The following is a 21,745-nucleotide window of genomic DNA, read 5'->3' as shown; positions in this document are numbered from 1 at the left end:
CATGTCTTACTGTCTTCTTGAAGCAATTAATTAACATGTCCCAAGTCCTGGTTCTAGAAACAACAAACAGCATTTAATTATGTGATATAAAATATTGAAAGTTTTTTGTTTGTGCTGCTGTAGAATTAATCCATCTTGTGGGCTTCATTTATCCTCTGAATATTTATCAAGCAAAAGTAATGCAATAATTGGCATAATATTAATGATGAACGGCATTAAGAAATATTAGTTTTATTCTCATTTGAAAGGAATGTGGTAATTTTTAATGAGTTAAAGAGGGCAATTTCTTTGACGCTAAGGCCTGTTTTCTAAAATTAAAATATTCCTCTGAGTCTCTTTCCCTTTCCACATCAGCAGCCTCAGTTTGTGCTTCTAAGACCAAAAGCACAGGCATAATTATTTTGATGTATCACTTTGAAGGAAACAAACATGCATCTCTGTTGCTATCTTAAGTTACCTCCTGGCATGGGCCCAGACAGAGTTTGGTATGTACTCAGAGATGCACTGAGAGACATTCGGAGCCTGATTTGTGGAAGCCTGATTGAAAATTCACCTGTAATCTAGAGGAGTAGTGCCAATAAATTCAGAAAGTTTCCTAGTTCTCAGGCATGCCTGCTGACCTGCAGGTGGACTCAGTTCTGATCTTCAAATGGTAAATGGGGTAGGAGGGCATTCTCAACTTGTTCATTAAAATTTATGCTCACTTATATCTTCATGTGGGGCTGGTGGCTCAGTGGTAAAGAATATGCAATGCAGGAGACACAGGTTCTATCCCTGGATCAGGAAGATCCCCTGGAGGAGAAAAGAGCAACCCACTCCAGTATTCCTGCCTGGATAATCCCGTGGACAGAGGAACCTGGCAGGCTACAGCTCAGGGTCACAAATCAGACACGACCTAGTGAGCAGGCATGCATGCATACCTTCATGTATTTTAAACCTAACATCTTCTCAAAGGCCATTGATCTTTAGATAAAATCTACAATTGGGAGGTTAGATGCAAGGCTGATGAAGCATGATGAAGTAGACATCATGCCATTGCCACTTTGCCACTTCCCCCCATCCTTTTTAACCCAAAGACAACAGAGCAGCAGTACTAATGTATATCTAACAGTCAGGTCACAGAGAAGGAAAGGCATGGATAGAACAGGCCTGTGAAATCTTCTTGGACTCATGAATCCCCAGCAAAGACATAATGTAGTAAGGAAGGATGTAGAGTCTGTACCCAGATGGCACATGTTCAAAGCCCAGCCCCGCCACTTACTAACCTAGTGTAACCTTAAGCAGGTCACTCAATCTCTCTGTATCTCGGCTTCTGTGCCATTAGAAGTGGATGTGATGATAGTAATAGATGCTGCCTCATAGGTTTGTTGGGAAGATCTCCTGGAGGAAGGCATGGCAACCCACTCCAGTATTCTTGCCTGAAGAATCCCAGAGAAGAATACTGGAGTGGGCAGGAATACTGGACAGAGGAGCCTGGTGTGCTACAATCCACAGGGTTGCAAAGAGTCAGACACGACTGAAGAGACTTAGCACACAGGCATGCACATAGGGTGGTGGGTGAATTAAATAAGTGAATACACTTAAGTGCTTGGAACAGCGCCTAGTACATGACCAGAGTGAGCGTGGACCCTCACGCTATTCCTCATCACTTCATGCACTGGCTTTGTTTGCCTCTTTAACAAATTCCATGCAAAAAGGTAGGTTGGACGGTATTAAAAAAACAAACTGCCTCCTCAAACCAACAGTCCAACAAAGGCAGTGGCAGCAGCCCCTTCGGGCGTGCCAAGAGCCATCAAACTGATGGTTAAATGGCAAATATAATTATGTAATATTGCCATTAAGATGCCAGAGAGAAAGAGTATGAATAAATTGAAATGTTAATGACTTAAAGTGTTCAAGGAAATATTCCATTTATTATGGAAAACAAATGAAAGGCAAGTTAACCTGTCATTTCTCTTACTCAGAGTTAGTTCATCACAACTTAGTGCTCGTGGGATGGGAGCAATTTCTGGAATGACACTAGCAAGGAAGTCCAGATACTGCCCATGCACCGGATGGAATTTCCACCCACTCAGAATTTCTCTCCCTCAGTCACCATCCCAGAGGTTCCATAGGTATTCTCACAAGATGCTTTTGACAAAAATTCTTCAGAAGAATCCCTACCCCAAGCATCCTTCTGGGGAAAGTGGAGAGGTGTGCTGGGTGCCTTCTGGTGCAGAGGGTTAGGCTGGAGATAGCATTCTCTTCAGTCCCAATGCCTGTTTAAAAAGGAAAATAAGGGAAAGACCAGGAGCAGCACAGACTAATCCCAAGTTCCTTTCCTCTTCACGCCCTGGACACATGGGTTGAACCACCAGGCACCCAGGTCCCAGATGGTGGAGGCTCATCTGCATGATGGGGGTGAGAAAACAATAATAAAACTGAACGGATCATGGTGAGGATTAAATGAGATCATAGATGTGGAATGTTTGACACAGTGCCTAACACAGGGAAGATTATTAATATCATTCATGTTATTAATACATTATACTGTAAGGGATATAAACTATTAATAATTATTAATATTATCTTAAGGACCCGAGAGTTTCCCAGAAAGATACCAGGAATTTTGAGGGTGTTCAAAGAATAGGCCACAGCTCTTGCTTTCTAGAGGCTTATAATAAGCCTTATTTGCAAGGAAATCTAACACACCAGAACCACTTGTAGTTAAATGTCTCTTGCAAACAGCATCTGCCACCAAAAAATGAAAACGCATAACCAGCCCAGGTTGGGTACATGAGACAAGTGCTCGGGCCTGGTGCACTGGGAAGACCCAGAGGGATCGGGTGGAGAGGGAGGTGGGAGGGGGGACTGGGATGGGGAATACATGTAAATCCATGGCTAATTCATTTCAATGTATAACAAAAACTACTGTAATGATGTAAAGTAATTAGCCTCCAACTAATAAAAATAAATGGGAAAAAAAAAAGGCTTATAAAGAAAAAAAAAAAATTAATCCTGCTACTGGCCTGACCATTCCCTATTTTGTCCTGATTTTGAAAGAAGCTAAGAACTCTAAGGCCAGCAGAGTACATGTATCATGAGTTCTAGGACGTACAAAAGCAAAACATCACAGGAAAGGTGAGGTAGCAGACCTATGCTGGTTGAGCCCACCAGAATATAAACGCCTAGAGGGAGAGACTTTTGTGTGTTGGGATCACTGTTGGAGCCGTGGTACACAGGACAGTAGACAGGTACCATTCTGGCCAAAGCAGATGCTTCATACATACCGAGTGAGGAATGGCCCTGTCCATTGTCTCTCGTGCTGTAGTAAAACGGTGTTTAATGGGTGAACATAAGCCATTTCTGCCTCTCAGAAGCTGTGTGACCTTGAGAAAGTTATTGAACATCACCGAACCTCCGTTACCTTGGACAAGTTACTTTGACTATCTCCCTCAAGCCTTAGTTTCTATGTCTGCATGATAACGGCAGTAGTACTTACCTCCAGGATTTATGTGATAATCCCGCGAGATAATAGACGAGAAAGGCATGGCACAGCCTTGGTGTATGCGGCTGGTGCTCAGTCACAGCGTGGACAAATTTACCAAGGGAAGGATTCGCTCATCGGCACTTGTGGATACCCATGAGCACGTTTTAAGAAGCTGTCCAGTTTGAGTGCTAATCAGTCAGTGGGAAGGACCTGGCTTCTGGAAAGGGAAGGCATTGTGAGCATGTTTGGATGTGTCCGACTCTTTACAACCCCATGTACTGTAGCCCACCAGGCTCCTCTGTCCATGGGATTTCCAAGCAAGAATACTGGAATAGGTTGCCATTTCCTTCTCCAGGGGATCTCCAGACCCAGGGATCGAACCCATGTCTCTTGCGTTGCAGGCAGCTTCTTTACCAATGAGCCACTGGGGAAGGCCCTCACACACTTTTAAAGAGAATCTGATCATCACTTTCTCATTGCCAAGGAAACTGAGGCACAGAAAGACCATAGATTGGACTAATTCTGCAGTCCTTTCCATCAGCTTAGTATGGCAGTGACCCAAAGGGAATCAATGTCGCTTGCTGTATGCTGGGACATATAGGGAGGGGGGTGGAGTAGGACAGGGAGTAGAGGACTAAATTATATCCTACAGAACAGACAGCTGAGGAAATCCACGAGTGCCTGACTTCTAAGTAGTGTGGGTAGATTATCTCCTATAGGCCTAGAGCTGTCATTTTCTTCCAGTTCTCCTGCAAGTCTGGCCTTCTCACCCCTCCCACCCAGAGGGGCCTGACTTACTTCCAGAGGAAGTAAATCCCAAGGACAGAGAAACCTGGTGGTCTATGTCCATGGAGTCGTAAAGAGTCGGATACAAGTGAACACGCCCATAATGCCTTCCCTTTCCAGCAGCCGGGCCCCTCCCCACTGACCGATTACCATTTATTGGCCAGAAAACTTCTAGTAGCCACTTCTAGTATTCCAGGCACATGGATTCCTTGGGGAGAATACTAATGCTATGTTCATATTTAAAACCACAAATGGAGGCAGTGAATGTGTGAATGACCATATTGGCAGATGAAGGACATGTTATTCAAAACCTGGCAATATCTTTTTTTTTTCTTTTTTTTTTCCATTTATTTTTATTAGTTGGAGGTTAATTACTTTACAACATTGCAGTGGTTTTTGCCATACATTGAAATGAATTAGCCATGGATTTACATGTATTCTCCATCCCGGTCCCCCCTCCCACCTCCCTCTCCACCCGACCCCTCTGGGTCTTTCCAGTGCACCAGGCCTGAGCACTTGTCTCTTGCATCCAACCTGGGCTGGTGATCTGTTTCACCCTAGATAATATACATGTTTCGATGCTGTTCTCTTGAAACATCCCACCCTCGCCTTCTCCCACAGAGTCCACAAGTCTGTTCTATACATCTGAGTCTCTTTTTCAGTTTTGCATATAGGGTTATCGTTACCATCTTTCTAAATTCCATATATATGTGTTAGTATACTGTAATGGTCTTTATCTTTCTGGCTTACTTCGCTCTGTATAATGGGCTCCAGTTTCATCCATCTCATTAGAACTTATTCAAATGAATTCTTTTGAATGGCTGAGTAATATTCCATGGTGTATATGTACCACAGCTTCCTTATCCATTCGTCTGCTGATGGGCATCTAGGTTGCTTCCATGTCCTGGCTATTATAAACAGTGCTGCGATGAACATTGGGGTGCACGTGTCTCTTTCGGATCTGGTTTCCTCAGTGTGTATGCCTAGAAGTGGGATTGCTGGGTCATATGGCAGATCTATTTCCAGCTTTTTAAGAAATCTCCACACTGTTTTCCATAGTGGCTGTACTAAGTTGCATTCCCACCAACAGTGTAAGAGGGTTCCCTTTTCTCCACACCCTCTCCAGCATTTATTGCTTGTGGACTTTTGGATAGCAGCCATCCTGACTGGCGTGTAATGGTACCTCATTGTGGTTTTGATTTGCATTTCTCTGATAATGAGTGATGTTGAGCATCTTTTCATGTGTTTTTTGGCCATCTGTATGTCTTCCTTGGAGAAATGTCTGTTTAGTTCTTTGGCCCATTTTTTGATTGGGTCATTTATTTTTCTGGAATTGAGCTGGAGGAGTTGCATGTATATTTTTGAGATTAACCCTTTGTTGCTTCGTTTGCTATTATTTTCTCCCAATCTGAGGGCTGTCTTTTCACCTTGCTTATAGTTTCCTTTGTTGTGCAAAAGCTTTTAAGTTTCATTAGGTCCCATTTGTTTATTTTTGCTTTTGTTTCTAATATTCTGGGATGTGGGTCACAGAGGATCCTGCTGTGATTTATATCAGAGAGTGTTTTGCCTATGTTCTCCTCTAGGAGTTTTATAGTTTCTGGTCTTACATTTAGATCTTTAATCCATTTTGAGTTTATTTTTGTGTATGGTGTTAGAAAGTGTTCTAGTTTCATTCTTTTACAGGTGGTTGACCAGTTTTCCCAGCACCACTTGTTAAAGAGGTTGTCTTTTTGCCATTGTATATCCTTGCCTCCTTTGTCGAAGATAAGGTGACCATAGGTTCGTGGATTTATCTCTGGGCTTTCTATTCTGTTCCATTGATCTATATTTCTGTCTTTGTGCCAGTACCATACTGTCTTGATGACTGTGGCTTTGTAGCATAGTCTGAAGTCAGGCACAAAACCTGGAAATATCTAAATGCTAACTAAAAGTCACATGACTGGTGTGTAACCGTTTCCTCCTTAGTTTGGTGCCACAGTAGCCTTCTGACTGCTCTCTACGACTCTGGCCTTTCCCTTTCCTCTAGATAACCATCACATCTGACTCTGTCGCTGAAACCCCTCAGTAGGTCCCCACAGGTTTTAGAACAGTGTTCACACTCCCTAGCTTAGCACACAAGCCCTCAGGACCCACCCTCTGCAGCCACTTTAGTCTCATCTCCTGGCTTCTTCAGTGACTCAGTGGGTAAAGACTGTCTGCAATGCAGGAGACGTGGGTTCGGTCTCCAGGTTGGCAAGATTCCCTAGAGGAGGAAATGGCACCGCATTCCAGTACTCTTGCCTGAAAACTCCCATGGACAGAGAAGCCTGGTGGGCTACAGCGCATCCACAGGGTCGCGAAGAGTCAGACACGACTGACTGAGTAAGCACACACACATCTCTATTCACAGACTTATTTTAGCCACAATGAGGAGCTTAAGAAGGAGCTCACCCTGTGCACACCGGTCCCTTTGCCCTTATCTTGGAATGTCCATCCCCTCATTCTTAATCTGGCTGATTGGTACTAGTTTTTCACTGTAGTATTAATGGTTGATATTTTTCTACACATACCACGTGCTGGCCCTATGCTTACTGTGAATACATGTGCCATTTCATTGAACCTTGATGATAATCCCAGGAGGTAAACATTATTATTATTGCCATTTTACGTATGAAGCTTGAGGGCATGAAACAGCTGCCCAAGTTGTGGGGCAGGAGAGTGATGGAGCTGCGATTTGAATTCAGGTCTCCAGGACTCAAAAGGCAAAACTCTTAACATCTCCTTCCAGTGCTTCAGAGATCCTCCTCCTCCAAGCTTTCCCTGACTTCCTGTCTCGGTCAGACCTCACCTAGGCCCCTCCTGGGGCCTCTGCCACCTCCTCCTCTGCACACCTCACTGGGTGACACATTCATCTTCTTCATCAGCCTGTGCTCTCCTTAAGGAAAGGGGTGCTATCTCAAGCCACATTTGGATTTCCAGTTCTTGCCACTTTTTCTGGCACATAGCGTGTATTCAGTGTTGATTAACTCGGTGAATAAATAAAAACCTTCCTTTCCTTGGCAGTGTTTAGGAGACTAATTCTATATTTATTCCAAGATCAAAAGTGCCAGGTGAGTGCAGAGTATAATTAACCAGTGGCAAATTCAGATTTCAAGGATCCAAAGAAGTCACTGGTAGCCACCTGTATCATTCTTAGCCAAGGCCAGCACCGGTCCTCAGAGAGAGGTTCAGGCATGAGGCATCAGTCTATTCTGCCTCTATCACTCCCACTGCAGTCTCATCAGTGTTCAGAAAGCTGGAGAAAATTAATGTCATGTCGCACCAGAGACAGCCTCAAAATATATTATTACGTGGACGTGGACCTTTAAATCATGCCATATCCATATAAGAAGGCAAATCCATTCTCTCTAGATGGACTATAAATTGCAATGAAAAAGATCTGTTATCATTGCTTTCCAAACTAAGTTATGGTGAGTATTTTTAATCCCATTTTCCATTGTAAATTATTTGTGATAATAATGGGCCAAGCATTTAAATTCTACCTAGTAATCTTATTTCTGATCATACTTAACACATTACCAAGTTTACAACTCTCTGTTACCCATCATTTCTTGAGTATTAATTAGCAGAGTAATGACTCAGAGTGATCACTGTCATGGAACTAAATTAATATCGCATCCATAATGTGAAGGACATCTCAAAGGTATCATGAATATCAGAGAGTTGATTCTGCTAGAGTTATTAGCTAGTGAACGTTAATAAAGCTGCCAGCGTAACAGGGCAAGTTCCTACTTGGCAACAGTCCACCATGTAATGCTTATGGAGGATGGTTATGGAATATAATGCATCCATGTGGTTCACATTTTATGAAGTGAACTTAAAATCGATTGTTGTATTTTTTCATAGTTGTTTCACTTTTCCATAATTTCTTCTTTTATCTCCGCTATAATTTCACCAGATCTTACTGGTCACTGGGTGTTCTCATTACCTTCCTCTGTCCCATGGGTGCAATGCTTCTGAGGTGCCTGAGTGGTTGGTAGTGGATACAGGATGCAAATGACTCACTTGTACCCTTTGATCCATGAAGAGTGGACAGCTACAGGCTCTTGATGTTTCCTGTGCCCCAGAAACACAAGTATTATTCCACTGGCTTCTACCACTTCAAGTGTGCAGCAGTTTCCTCCCAAAAGAGGCAGTAAGACAAGAAATGGAGGCAACAGAATGAAGGTGTCTCATGGGGTCTCACAGGCCTGAAGCAGCTGTTTAAGAAGGTCTGTTGCTGCTGCCTCTAAGTCACTTCAGTCGTGTCTGACTCTGTGTGATCCCATAGACGGCAGCCCAACAGGCTCCCCTGTCCCTGGGAATCTCTAGGCAAGAACACTGGAGTGGATTGCCATTTCCTTCTCCAGTGTGTGAGAGTGAAAAGTGAAACTGAAGTCGCTCAGTCGTGTCTGACTCTTAGCGACCCCATGGACTGCAGCCTACCAGGCTCCTCCGTCCATGGGATTTTCCAGGCAAGAGTACTGGAGTGGGGTGCCATTGCCTTCTCCAAAGAAGGCCTGTTAGGGGAACACTTTCTTCTGAATGCTCTGTAGTGTCCAGAGCAAGCCAATTTCAGAACCACCAGGACACTTGACAGATGTTGATTCAACCCTATTCCTCAAAGTTTGCCCGACTACCTGCCAGTTCAGTTCAGTTCAGTTCAGTTCAGTTCAGTCGCTCAGTCGTGTCCAACTTTTTGTGACCCCATGAACCGCAGCACACCAGGCCTCCCTGTCCATCACCAACTCCTGGAGTTTACTCAAACCCATGTCCATCGAGTAGGTGATGCCATCCAACCATCTCATCCTCTGTTGTCCCCTTCTCCTTCTGCCCTCAATCTTTCCCAGCATCAGGGCCTTTTCAAATGAGTCAGTTCTTTGCATCAGGTGGCCAAAATATTGGAGTTTCAGCTTCAACATCAGTCCTTCCAGTGAACACCCAGGACTTATCTCCTTTAGGATGGATTGGTTGGATCTCCTTGCAGTCCAAGGGACTCTCAAGAGTCTTCTCCAACACCACAGTTCAAAAGCATCAATTTTTCAGTGCTCAGCTTTCTTTATAGTCCAACTCTCACATCCATACATGACTACTGGAAAAACCATAGGCTTGACTAGATGGATCTTTGTTGACAAGGTAATGTCTCTGCTTTTTAATATGCTGTCTGCTGTTGCTGCTAAGTCACTTCAGTCGTGTCCGACTCTGTGCAACCCCATAGACGACAGCCCACCAGACTCCCCCATCCCTGGGATTCTCCAGGCAAGAACACTGGAGTGGGTTGCCATCTCCTTCTCCAATGCATGAAATTGAAAAGTGAAAGTGAAGTTGCTCTAGGTTGGTCATAACTTTCCTTCTAAGGAGCAAGCGTCTTTTAATTTCATGGCTGCAATCACCATCTGCAGTAATTTTGGAGCCCAGAAAAATAAAGTCAGCCACTGTTTCCACTGTTTCCCCATTTATTTGCCATGAAGTGATGGGACCAGATGCCATGATCTTAGTTTTCTGAATGTTGAGCTTTAAGCCATGTGGTACTATATACCATGCCAAGAATACAAGTATGTTTGAAGAGAGTGTCTGAGAGCTCTAAAGAGAGACAAAAGCACCATTCTTTCATTGGGATATTTAGCCTTATAGATAATCCAGGCCAAATCCAGAGATCAGGGTCAATCTGGTCATACCCAGAAATGGAAGTATCTATGCTTACCTGTTAATGATAAGCTTTTCATAATTGCAAAGCTTAGCTTTAGAAGATTAAAAAATGGCATATCACCAACTCCTGCTACCAGTGATATCAGTGGCTAGAACTGAATTTAGAAAATGAGCATAGTGACTGCAGCCATGAAATTAAAAGACACTTGCTCCTTGGAATAAAAGTTATGAAAAACCTAGACAGCATATTAAAAAGCAGAGATATTACTTTGCCAACAAAGGTCCATATATAAAGCTATGGTTTTTCCAGTAGTCATGAATGGATGTCAGAGTTGGACCATAAAGAAAGCTGAGTGCAGAAGAATTGATGCTTTTGAACTGTGGTGCTGGAAAAGACTCTTGAGAGTCCCTTGGACTGCAAGGAGATCAAACCAGTCCATCCTAAAGGAAATCAGTCCTGAGTATTCATTGGAAGGACTGATGCTGAAGTTGAAACTCCAATATTTTGGCCACCTGATGCAAAGAAGTGACTCATTTGAAAAGACCCTGATGCTGGGAAAGATTGAAAGCAGGAGGAGAAGGGGACGACAGAGGATGAGATGGTTGGATAGCATCACTAACTTGATGGACATGAGTTTGAGCAAGCTCTGGGAGTTGGTGAAGGACAGGGAAGCCTGGAGTGCTGCAGTCCATGAGGTTGCAAAGAGTGGAGCATAACTGAACAACCAAACTGAACTGAAGCTCTGATTTGGCAGGGATTTAATTAAATCAGCCACCTTCAACCTGGCTGCATGTTAGGCTGTCCTACAGAAATTTATAACATTATAATCTTTTAAAAGGGGCTTCCCCGTGGGCTCAGTGGTAAATAACCCGCCTGCAATGCAGGAGACTCAGGAGATTCTGATTTGATTCCTGGGTTGTGAAGATGCCCTGGAGGAAGAAATGACAACCCATTCCAGTTTTCTCACCTGGAAAATTCCGTGGACAGAGGAGCCTGGCGGGCTACAGCCCACAGGGTGGCAAAAAGATGAATACGACTGAGCATGCACACTGTTTTTAAAAATACTTATTTATTTATGATTTGGTTGCGTTGGGTCCTACTTGTGGCACGTGAGGTCCTTGCTGAGTCATAGGAGATCTCTCGCTACAGCGTGCAGGCTCTCTAGTTGCCATACGCAAGCTCAGTCGTTGCAGTGTCCAGCCCAGTTTCTCCATGACATATGGGATCCCAGTTCACCCCCCACCCCCCACCCAGGGATAGAACCCACAGCCCCTGCATTGCAAGGCAGACTCCCAACCACTGGACCACCTGGAAAGTCCCACATTACTATCTTTTTAAATTTTTTTGTTTTGAAAAAGTTTTAGACTTACAGAAAAAGTTGCAAAAATACAAGAGAGTTTCTGTATATCCTTCATCCTGCTCCCCTAAAGTTAATATTCTGGTGCAGTTCTCAAAAGTAAGACATTAACACTGGTGCAGTACTCTCAGCTAAACTGCAGGCTTTATTCAGATTTCACCATTTTTTTCTACTGATGTCTTTTGTCTCCTCCAGGACCCAATCCAGGCTCCCTTTGCATTTGCTTATCATGTCTCCTTGGTCTCCTCCGGTCTGTGACAGTTCCTAAGTCTTTCCATATCTTTCATGACTCCAACACATTTGAAGAATTCTGCTCATTACTGTAGGATATTCATTGCTTTGGATTTGTGTGATAGTTTCTCATTATTAGATTGAGGTTATGCATTACTAAGAAGGATGCCACAGAAGCAGTTGCATCTCGTGTCAAGAGGTACATGATCTCAAAATATCTTACTACTGGTGATGTTAACCTTGGTCACTTGGGTATGGTGTCATCTGCTGGGTTTACTCATTGTCAATTTACTATTTCTTCCTTTTGTCATTAAATACCTTGGGGGGGTGCTTTATGCAAATAATCTATTTCTCATCTTTCCCTCTCTCATATTCCATTCATTCATGCATCTTGCCTGCAGTAATTACTGCATTATTCTAATGGCGCTTTTCTACTCCCTCATTTTTTTCTAGAGTATTAATTGGAATTATACTGCAAGGAAATGCTTTTTCTTCTCCCTCATTTATTTATTTAATCAGTAATTTATTGAAATCATCATGGACTCATAGATATTTATTCTATTTTACTTTGTGGGACTTAACAATTCAATACTGCCATTATTTATTTTGATACACAAAACCAAGTCACTTTTCAAAATACCTATGCCTGGGACCCTCTCCAAATCAATTAAACAAGACTCTGTGGAGGTGGAGCACAGGCAGTGGTATTTCTTTAAAGCTCCTCCTGTGCACTAAACATTAGTTCTTTTATCCTCCCCACCTGGTTTCTCTGTAAAGAAAAAAAATTCCCTCTTCACATTATTCTACAGGATTTTCTTCCCACACTGGCCCCTGGGGGCTGATGACAGGCTGCAGCCACTGGGGGAACAAACTGGCTCTGTAATTACCCTGGCCCTCCCACCCGCACACCTTCACTCCCTAAGCACCTCTGGCCCCACCAGCAACTTGGATGCCAGAATCCTCCCTTCTACAACAGTAGCCTCCTGATGTAGAAATTCTGCTGATTCTTATTGTTGTATTCATTTGGATCAGGTGGAGGGGGAAAAAACCTACAGCAGCTTATAGAAAGTCAAGCTTGAGAAAAACTTGAGGAATTATAACCTTAAATTTTCTGAAGGAAGGCCTTTCAGAATGGCACAGTGGATGACAGCTAACAGCAGGCTGACAATCTACAGGAAGATTGTTCCTGCAGTTGCTTCGGCTCTGCCTTCTATAATAAATCCCATCTAGCACTTTTTTGCCATTTGGACAAAGTTTTAAAGTGTGAAGACAACCCCCACTTATTTGGACACCTTTGAAACCATAATAACCAAAGATGTAAATTTAATTCTCCCTTGAGGAGATCAGCAGGGAGCCAGATGTGTTTTCATTCAAGGAGATGGTCTTCCTGAATAAGGAAATTGAACCTACAGCGTCCTTTAGCTGGTTTCCAATTTCCCTCTATTCCTAGGTGCCAAATCAATCTCATGATATTTTTAGAAACCTGATTGTTTCTTTAGTCATACTGATGCCAATAATATGCTCAAAATTTAGCTGAATCAGATTTAAAACCTGATGCATACTGGAGTAAAAACTTAACCCCAAGTCTACTATGGTGACATGAATTTAGCATGGATCCCCAAATTATGCCATATGAATCTAGGAAAGATATGTCTCACAACTTTTTATTTCTTTTTTATTTTCTTCATCCTGGTCAGTTCCAACTTGAATTTTTCCTACCATGCACTTTCTGTGTTGAAAACAACTTCTAGTAAAATTTGAAGGGGATTCTAATTTCTAGGGCAATAAATAAGTGAAAGTGTTAGTCGCTGAGTTGGGTCCAGCTCTTCGCAACTTACAGATTGTAGCCTGCCAAAGTTCTTCTGTTCATGAAATTTTCCAAGCAAGAATACTGGAGTGAGTAGCCATTCCCTTCTCCAGGGGATATTCCTGACCCAGGGATCAAACCTAGGTCTCCTGCATTGCAGGCAGCTTCTTTATTGTCCGAGCCACCGGGGAAATAAATATTAAGTGAATTCTATAATAACTAGATAGGGCAGGATCTGATGTCTTAATATAAAACACAGAATTACTTCCGAGACAAGCATAATAGAGATGCAAAGTATTAACTCAGCATAGCATCCAACCCAGGATGAGGAATGTTTAAATGGTGCATGACAAAAATAAATCTCTCTTCCTGGAAGAACTTTAACCTCAGAGGAGAGGAAGCTCAAAGGTTTATTGCTGTCAGGGCCACAAACTCAACACCCCTCTTGATAAAAGACTTCGATCCCTGACCTCAGTGAAGTTGCTACTCTAAAAGCCATTTGTGTATTGATCTCCTCTGAAGAAAGCATATAGGTACCTAGCAGGATGAGCATCTCTGGGAAACCAAGCTACTGTACTTAGAATAGAGCCGAGTGCTGGGAGGGGGGCCCTAGGGCATCAGGTGCTATAAGGTGGTTTGCAGGAAGCTGGGATGCCTTTTAAGAGAAGCCATAAAAGGGACAAGAAAAACTTAGTTTCTGCAGCAAGGCTGGTTGGTGAGTATAAGTCAAAGTAGGAAGGGTAATCTACTGGGATATCTTGAGTGCTCTTATCACTTAGACTTCAACACAGAAGAGGTGGAGTGGACTGGCCTAGAATGGAAACTGGTCTGAGACCAGAGCTCTAAGAGGGTGAGATATTTCAGTAATCCAACATTAGGGCACCCACCACCCCTCATGTTAATCCTGTTCACATTACCTTTAAGAAAGAGCCAGTATTTCTACTTTGAGGCAGAATATAGAGACAGGGATATGGAGCACCTGCTAGGAATAAGACAAAGGCCTATTCTCGTGAGTAGACAAGAAGCACGTAAACAACAACAGCAGTTTCAGAAACTGATTCATGCCATAAGGAAATAAATCCAGGGACTTCCCTGGTGGTTCAGGCAAGACTTCATGTTCCCAGTGCACAAGGCCTGGGTTCAATCCCTGGTCAGGGGACTGGAGCCCACACACTGCAACTCAGAGCTAGTGTGCAAGATCCCGCTGAGACCCCGCACAGCTGATAATAAATATTTAAAAAAACAAAAAGAAAGAAAATAAATCCAAGTGAGATGGAGAGAAGAGGGCAGGCATTGGTTAAGGGTTCTCTGAGGATGATACACCGGTGTCAATCCCCAGCAATGAGAAGGAGTTAACTGAGGGGATGTACCAGCCAGGCAACTGCCCTCAAGACCCATGACCTCAGGGGAGGGACCAGCTTGGCAGAGTTGACCACCAGAGAGGCCAGTAAGCTAGGAGCGTAGCAGACAAGGCTGAGTAGGTTAGGAGAGGCTCTGGAGTGGAGCTAGCTTACACCCTCTAGGCCATGCTCTTAGTATAGCTGGAAGCCTCTGGAGGCTTTGGAGAGGGGTGGGGGTGGGGAAGCAGAATGATCTGGTTTTGTTTTATAAATATTATCATAACTGTTCATGCTAAACAGACTGTAGGGGGCAAGAGTGGAAATCAGAACTATAGTTGGGTCTTAGGACTATGTAGTTTCTAAATCCTAAGAGCCTGAATGCACATGTTTAATCTCACTGATCACAATGGTCACTGACTTTATTTCACAACTTCAGAACTTCTCCGTGTGCATATTGCTTAAACATCAGAAAAGCCATTTGTTGAAATTCATTTTTAACTTGAAGGTGTGGAAGGTAAGATAACATCTTACCTCAATCAGTGAAAGGTGTTTCCCCCCCACCCCCATGGTTTTAATCTGTTATTTCATTTTCCTCCTACAGGGATCCCAACCACCTTTCAGTACCTTATCACTATTATGAACCTTTTGGACCTGATGAATGTACAATGTACCTGTCCCATGAGCGAGGACGGAAGGGTAGTCATCACCGCTTTATCACAGAGAAACGAGTCTTTAAGAACTGGGCACGGACATTCAATATTCACTTTTTTCAACCAGACTGGAAACCAGAATCTCTTGCTTTAAGTCATCCTGAGACTAAACCTGTGTTCTGAGGAATGTGTGTGGCCAGACGGAAATCCTAAGAACCCCACTGTATCAACCACTGGGCCACTGAACTTCCTAAAACACCAGACACGAAAGAGGAACAGAACTGGTTACAGGAACAGCTTCCTCCTCAAGAGGTACCATGTATAGATGCCTCTGAGGCATGACTACAAGTAGTGCAGTTGGTCTATAAGGGAAGATTCCAGAATTAATACATCCTAGTGAGTGTTGTCCCTTTCTAAAGGGGTTACCTTAGGAGCCAAATGCACATTTCAGTGATGCTGCCCTGGCAAAAAGTGTGTAGGATCTTTTTAAGTATTGCCTTCGAAACTGAGACATAAACAACTCAGCATTAGATGTATCCCTTTGTAGAAATACCACCTCTAAAGTCATTTTTCTATCAAATTGTATCCTAACCTGAACTATAACCTTTGTTATCTGTTGGACTCTGTATGTGTGATTTATAAAGAGCAGCCTTGAAAATATGGACATGATTTCTGAAGAGTACATCTTCACTTTCATAAGCAAATGCCCAATATTTATTTATTGAGAGTTTTTTAGTGTGCGCTAGGCCAGTATTTTTATAGATTATGATTATGTGGTAATTTATCTGTCCTAATTATTTAATCCGGAATGATAACTGGAAAAGGCCCAGAACTGGGAGATGAACTACCGTGTTCATAGTGCTCATTGTTAGCAAGCAGTATATGACTTGGAAACGTTGCACTGCATTTTTTGAACCCTCGGGCTTCGAAAGCAACTATGATATTTTCCAACATGCAGAAATGCTCCAGATGACAATATTGAAAACCAAAAACTGTGTTGTTCAAACAAAAAACAGACCAACAACAGAAACTGAAAGACAGTTGGCTTGGGTAATAATTAATGTAGGTCACTCCATTTAAGCCCTATTTTGCTCTTCTGCAAAGTGATGTCACTGTATCCGAGGACAGTGACATCACTTAAGTTTCATGCCAGATCTGAAATTCTCCCAGTGAGCATCTCGTTGGTCTACATAAGGACTTTATACTTGGAATGATGGGGCTCCTGCGGTCGCAGGAGCCTTATTTTAGGGGGCCTTTTATATCTCCCTAGGGGCTTCCCTGGTGGCTGACAGTAAAGAATCTGCCTTCAATGCAGGACACTCAGGTTCAATCCCTGAGTTGGGAGGATCCCCTGGAGAAGGAAATGGCAAACCACTCCAGTATTCTTCCTGGAGAATTCCATGGACAGAGGAGCCTGGTGGGCTACAGTTCAAGGGGTCACAAAGAGTCAGACACGACTGAGCGACTAACACTTTCACTTTCCCTACTACCTAGCTCCCCCTTGTGGTTTAAAAATGCCTCCTCCCTGGACCCCATAGGCAAAAATCCATTCCCTGATTCTCTGGTGCTTTTTGCACCAAAAGAGTGGGAGAGAATGTATGTGTATTGCAGCAGGCGAGGGGGGACTGCCGGGGGAGACTTTCATCCTATTCCCTGTGAGAGAGTGAGGCAGGAGGGAGAACTTTCATGCTGTTCTCTGAATACAACAAGGACCTACACCTCTGTGAATCTGTGAGAAGAGAACCCAAGATTTTTCCATCACATGACTCATTTATCCTATGAACTATTCAGATTCACTCACTGCAAATCTTATATTCACTGCCGTTCCCTGGTCTTCAGGAGTATAAAGGACTTATTTTATTCAAAGCCAAGATCAGCTAGTATGGAAGATTTCAATTATGCAAGTAATATTGTTCAAAAATAGTCTTTTAAAAAATATATCAATGTTTTCTTTACTCATGGCTTAGGAGGAATTAATTTCTCTAATGCCAAATTTGAAGGCACCAGCAAATATTATGTATGGAGACTGATGTTGTTTTACAAAACATGACCTGGTTTGTGATTAAAGAAGGTTTCTCACGTTACCATCTTTTCCTTTTCCTTATGAAGTACTAAAATTCCATTCTCTTGCACTAGTACTATTAATTATATGGAGTACTGTTACTGAGATGCAAACACAGTCCAGATACTTATATAGCAAAAACAATATTGGTATTATTGTGGTGTGGCTTGAGCTGTAAAAAGGCAGTACAATTGAAATGTCTGTCCAAGATATATTGGAATGTGTTCTTAAATTTTCCCAATTTTTTAAGAAGACAAAAGGAATTTTCTTCCAGCACAATCTCTTCTACAGCATGGACTCTGAACAAACAATACTTTATGAACTTACCAAAAATCATAAGAACATAGGCCACATTTCCTATCACTTGAAGAGATTATATTGCTCAGATGTAAATAGCTTCTTTAACAAGTCTTATTTTTATGAAAATTCGGAAAGGCATACTCGGGACATGCAAAAATGTAGCTATATCACCGAATCCAATAATAATCTCAAATGTCTATGTTATCTTTAGGTTTTAGGGGTTTTGTTTTTGTTTTGTTTTTCAAGAATATATGATAGCTCCATCTTTTTTGAAACCTTCCCCTCTCAAATACTCAAAAGAGTGTAAATCAAAGGAATTCTAAAATTCCGGGCTTTGTTGGGAAATATTTTAAATCTACATGTAGCTAGGATATGTATGTGAATTTATATTTTTTAAAAATATGGTGTAAATATGTAAGAAATTATTACTTGGTCAGTGGTTTTATTATAGCATTTAAAGGAAATACCTAGAATTCTGATAAGTTGTGCTATTGGACCTGGTTATGAGCATTTGAACTATCTTGCCAAATCATTTCATGACTATCATTTTTAACACAGTGCAACGCCATTAAAATCAGCTCTGATATAAAAAAACTACAAACCACGTTTACAGACCTCAGTGATTTCAATATCCGATTATATTTGAAGCCTGAGTTGTACTCATTATGTTATATACCTTTTCCCTCTCTCCCCAGCTTTGTCATCAGCTTCCTCCTAGCTTTTAAGACCGAAGCAACTCAAAGCCACGGCTGGCCCGTCCGTGGCATCTGTTATTTCAACACAAGAACATTTGAATAGAGGCCATTACAATAGATAGCCTTTATGGGCAAGGATACAGGAATGCACAAACAAAATCAATCACTTCAAATGGCCCATAAAAAGAAGAATCTTGCATTTAATATTCTACAGTAAATATTCACCCAAGAAAACATACATTAAAAGAACATTAGGAGGTAAATATTCAGTGTGCAGCGTGGGGCCTTCGCTGTGTGATTTCCATTATGGTTAATGGGTGTTTGGTAACTAAGCCCCTGTGTTTCACTAACCCCGGGATGTGCTCCTAAGGGCCAGACATAAAACCAGAGCCATGCAGGAACTTCCAAGATCCTAAGATTGCAGACCTGGAGCTTCTCTCCAAAAAATAAATGAAAGCAAAACACAAAGTCCTGTACTTAAAAGAGAAATTTCTATGAGGTTCCTTGGAATCCTTAGGTTGCTACTGGATATGTGTATCGGATTCCAAACAAGACCACTCAAGACAGATTCCCTTTGTTTTCTGAGGTTCTCTCTGTTACTGATTTATTTGAATTACATTAAAAGTGGAAGGCTATTCCCTCATTTTGAAATAAAAACTCACCTCAAAATTAAAATTATTGATTTAGATGGTAAAGGTATTTATAAGGAAGGAAAATGTTGAAATTCTATTAGGAATGAGAGTGTTATTTAAACGCATATGTACCTATTTAATAAGCCCAAATATCTTCGCTTAGGTAGGAGTGACCTCATTTCAGAAATATACCCTGGATTCCACTGGCGTGATGATTCAAGTTGTTAAACAGACCTACTCAGAGAAGGGCCTGTGTTCCCATTCTCTCTGTGTTAGGAGGTGATGTTAACACTTATGTCTTTCATTCCCCACCCAATCATGTCTTGCTTGCATGCTCACTGCTTCTCTCTTAAACCTCGTTTTGTCTTTGCTGTCATTCTCTCCTGATGTCTTCTTTTGTCTACATTGTGCTCTTAAACCAGCAGTCTTTGGGGGCTTGTTACAGTCTTCCTTATAGATTTTTAAACTAGAGACCTAACTGGGGAACAGATTTGGGGTGAGTCCTGCCAGGGTAATGGCCATAGTAGGTGGGAGAGCTGCAGGAACAGGTAGTTCAGAAATACTGTCCTGGTTTCTCCAGGGTCAAGGGAGGAGAAAAGGGGAGGAATTTCAAAATTTGGACATTTTGTACTAAACTCCAGACAGCCCCAGGAAAGCCAGAACAGTGGGCTATCCTATCAAAAGGCCACCTCAATGAGAACTACAATACAAGGTCATTGGGGTAAAAGTGAACCAATGGCCTAGGTTGTAGCACTTGCCAGAAGATACTTTGGAGTGGAAAAGATGAGAGAGTATCTACACAGATTATACATGAACAGGAGTAACCCTTTTATTCCAGCTCCCTCATCCCCACCCATTCAGGGTATTGAGCCACCATAGAAATGAAAAAAAAAAAAATAGGTGGCAATCTTATTTGTTTCTACTCAGTGACCCAATATTATATGCTACCTTGGATTGTCTTTTGTCTTTTTATGTGTGTGTCCTGTTAGTCTAATTAGATTGTAAGCTCTTTGAGAGCAGGGACTGCTTTCTTCTTTGTTTCTGTAGCCCCATGCCTAGCACAGTGCCTTGCACACAATAGGCGCTCAATAAAGGTCTGTTGTTGATGATGACATATTAATGTTGGCCCATTGGATTGGTAATTGGTATATATCCTTCCATGTAAGAAGTACAAGAGGCAGAATAGGTGGTAAAATAGTTAAATTTTAAGTGGGTTTTTATAGGGTCAGTCCTTAAACCTATAACATTTTTAATCAACAGAGTTGACCTAGATTCAGTAGAATAATATTGCTGAATTCATTAGGTTCGCTATGCTGGCTGTTCTGAACTCACAAAATGAAGTTCAGCAAGCTTTGTTTTCTCACTGTTGGTGAGCTGCTCTTAGCACGAATTAAATTTAATATTGACAAATGCTATACCACACACAAAAAAGGTAAAGACATTTTGGGCTCTGACTTCTGTGATTCAACTACAAAAAGGAGGCTAAATGAGATGAGTACAGCCTGCCTTAAACGTGACAGCTTAATTAAGCTGCTGAGAATTCAACTGATGGTTATCGAAGGTCTATAAAAATTAACTGTATATTTATCTTAAAAATAAAATATCCCCCCCCACATTTTGTTTCCATGAAACACATCTAAAATGGTTTCATCTCTATCAGAATATGAGGGAAAAGAACTCTTGAGAAAAGGTGCCTCAGGTGGAGTATCCCAGGCTCCTGAGTCACCCCACCTGGCCAGCACCTGGCTTTGGAAGACCACCTGGTTGCAGAGGGCAAAATGGTATGTCAGCAAAGGTGAGTAGCTGCTGGATCGGACCTCTGCACGCACCATAGCCATTGCCTTTTTGAACATGTGGACACTCTGGAATTCCACTCCTACATTGTCTGCTCTTGCACCTAATTATTTAATTGTGTGATCTCAATTTCAATTTTTAAACATAGAAAAAGGGCTGGAAGTCACTATATGAAACTGCAAAATATGCTTTCCTGTGACTGGATAGGATTATAGACTTACCCATATTTTCAGAAATAATATAACTTCAAAATGTAATTTAATAAAATATTAAGAGAGATGTTATACCAGGATTTCAAACTGAATTCCAACAGGGATGTTAGTAAAAAGCTAGTACATGCCACGGCTAGCTCCACATACAAGAAGGTCATTGCTCACTACATAAATCATCTCAAGGAGTAGCATCTTTAGTTCTTTGCCATGTGACTAGTTCTTTCATTGCAAAACCAAATACAGGCAATCCATGACACTGAGTCAAATCTTTACAATTGTATTTCATCTACTATCTAATGAGTTCTTTGCACAATGTCATTTTTCTTATATTTATTATTTCACAATAATCCAATGATCCCATTGTGAAAATAAGTAAGCTGAGACTAGGACAGTTTGTGCATCCAGTCCCCAGAGTGATGAAGATGACAGCAGACACACAGCTTGCCACGGACCGGGCACTTTTCTAAATGCTTTACATTTATAAATGCATTTCATCCTCACGATGACCAAAATAAACATAATTTCTTTCAGCGCTCCCCTTTTACAGATGTGAAAACTGAGACACAGAGCACTTCAGTAACTTTTCCAGGCTCAGGAAGCTAGGAAGAGGGAAAGTCAGGTAGACACCACAGGGTCTGTCTGGAATCTCTGTCTTTGGTCATCATGTACTTCCTGGCAGAAACTTAACCGTATAGGTAGCAATTTCTATGAGAATATTTGTCTTGTTCTATTATATCATATT

General features: G+C 41.9%; 1 protein-coding gene across 1 annotated transcript in view; it reads left to right on the top strand.

Moving 5' to 3' along the window:
- The window catches only part of ST6GALNAC5 (ST6 N-acetylgalactosaminide alpha-2,6-sialyltransferase 5), a 206,313-nt gene extending 186,200 nt beyond the window's left edge, over window positions 1-20,113 (top strand). The window contains exon 5 of the mRNA XM_020878832.2: window positions 15,260-20,113. Within this exon, the coding sequence (XP_020734491.1) occupies window positions 15,260-15,491 (232 nt within the window). The 3' untranslated portion in view covers window positions 15,492-20,113. The remainder of the gene's footprint in view (window positions 1-15,259) is intronic.
- The last annotated feature ends 1,632 nt before the right edge of the window (window positions 20,114-21,745 follow it).

This window comes from Odocoileus virginianus, chromosome 5 (genome assembly GCF_023699985.2).
Source record: "Odocoileus virginianus isolate 20LAN1187 ecotype Illinois chromosome 5, Ovbor_1.2, whole genome shotgun sequence".
Classification (NCBI taxonomy): Eukaryota; Metazoa; Chordata; class Mammalia; order Artiodactyla; family Cervidae; genus Odocoileus; species Odocoileus virginianus.
This window is presented reverse-complemented; position numbering and strand designations above follow the sequence as displayed.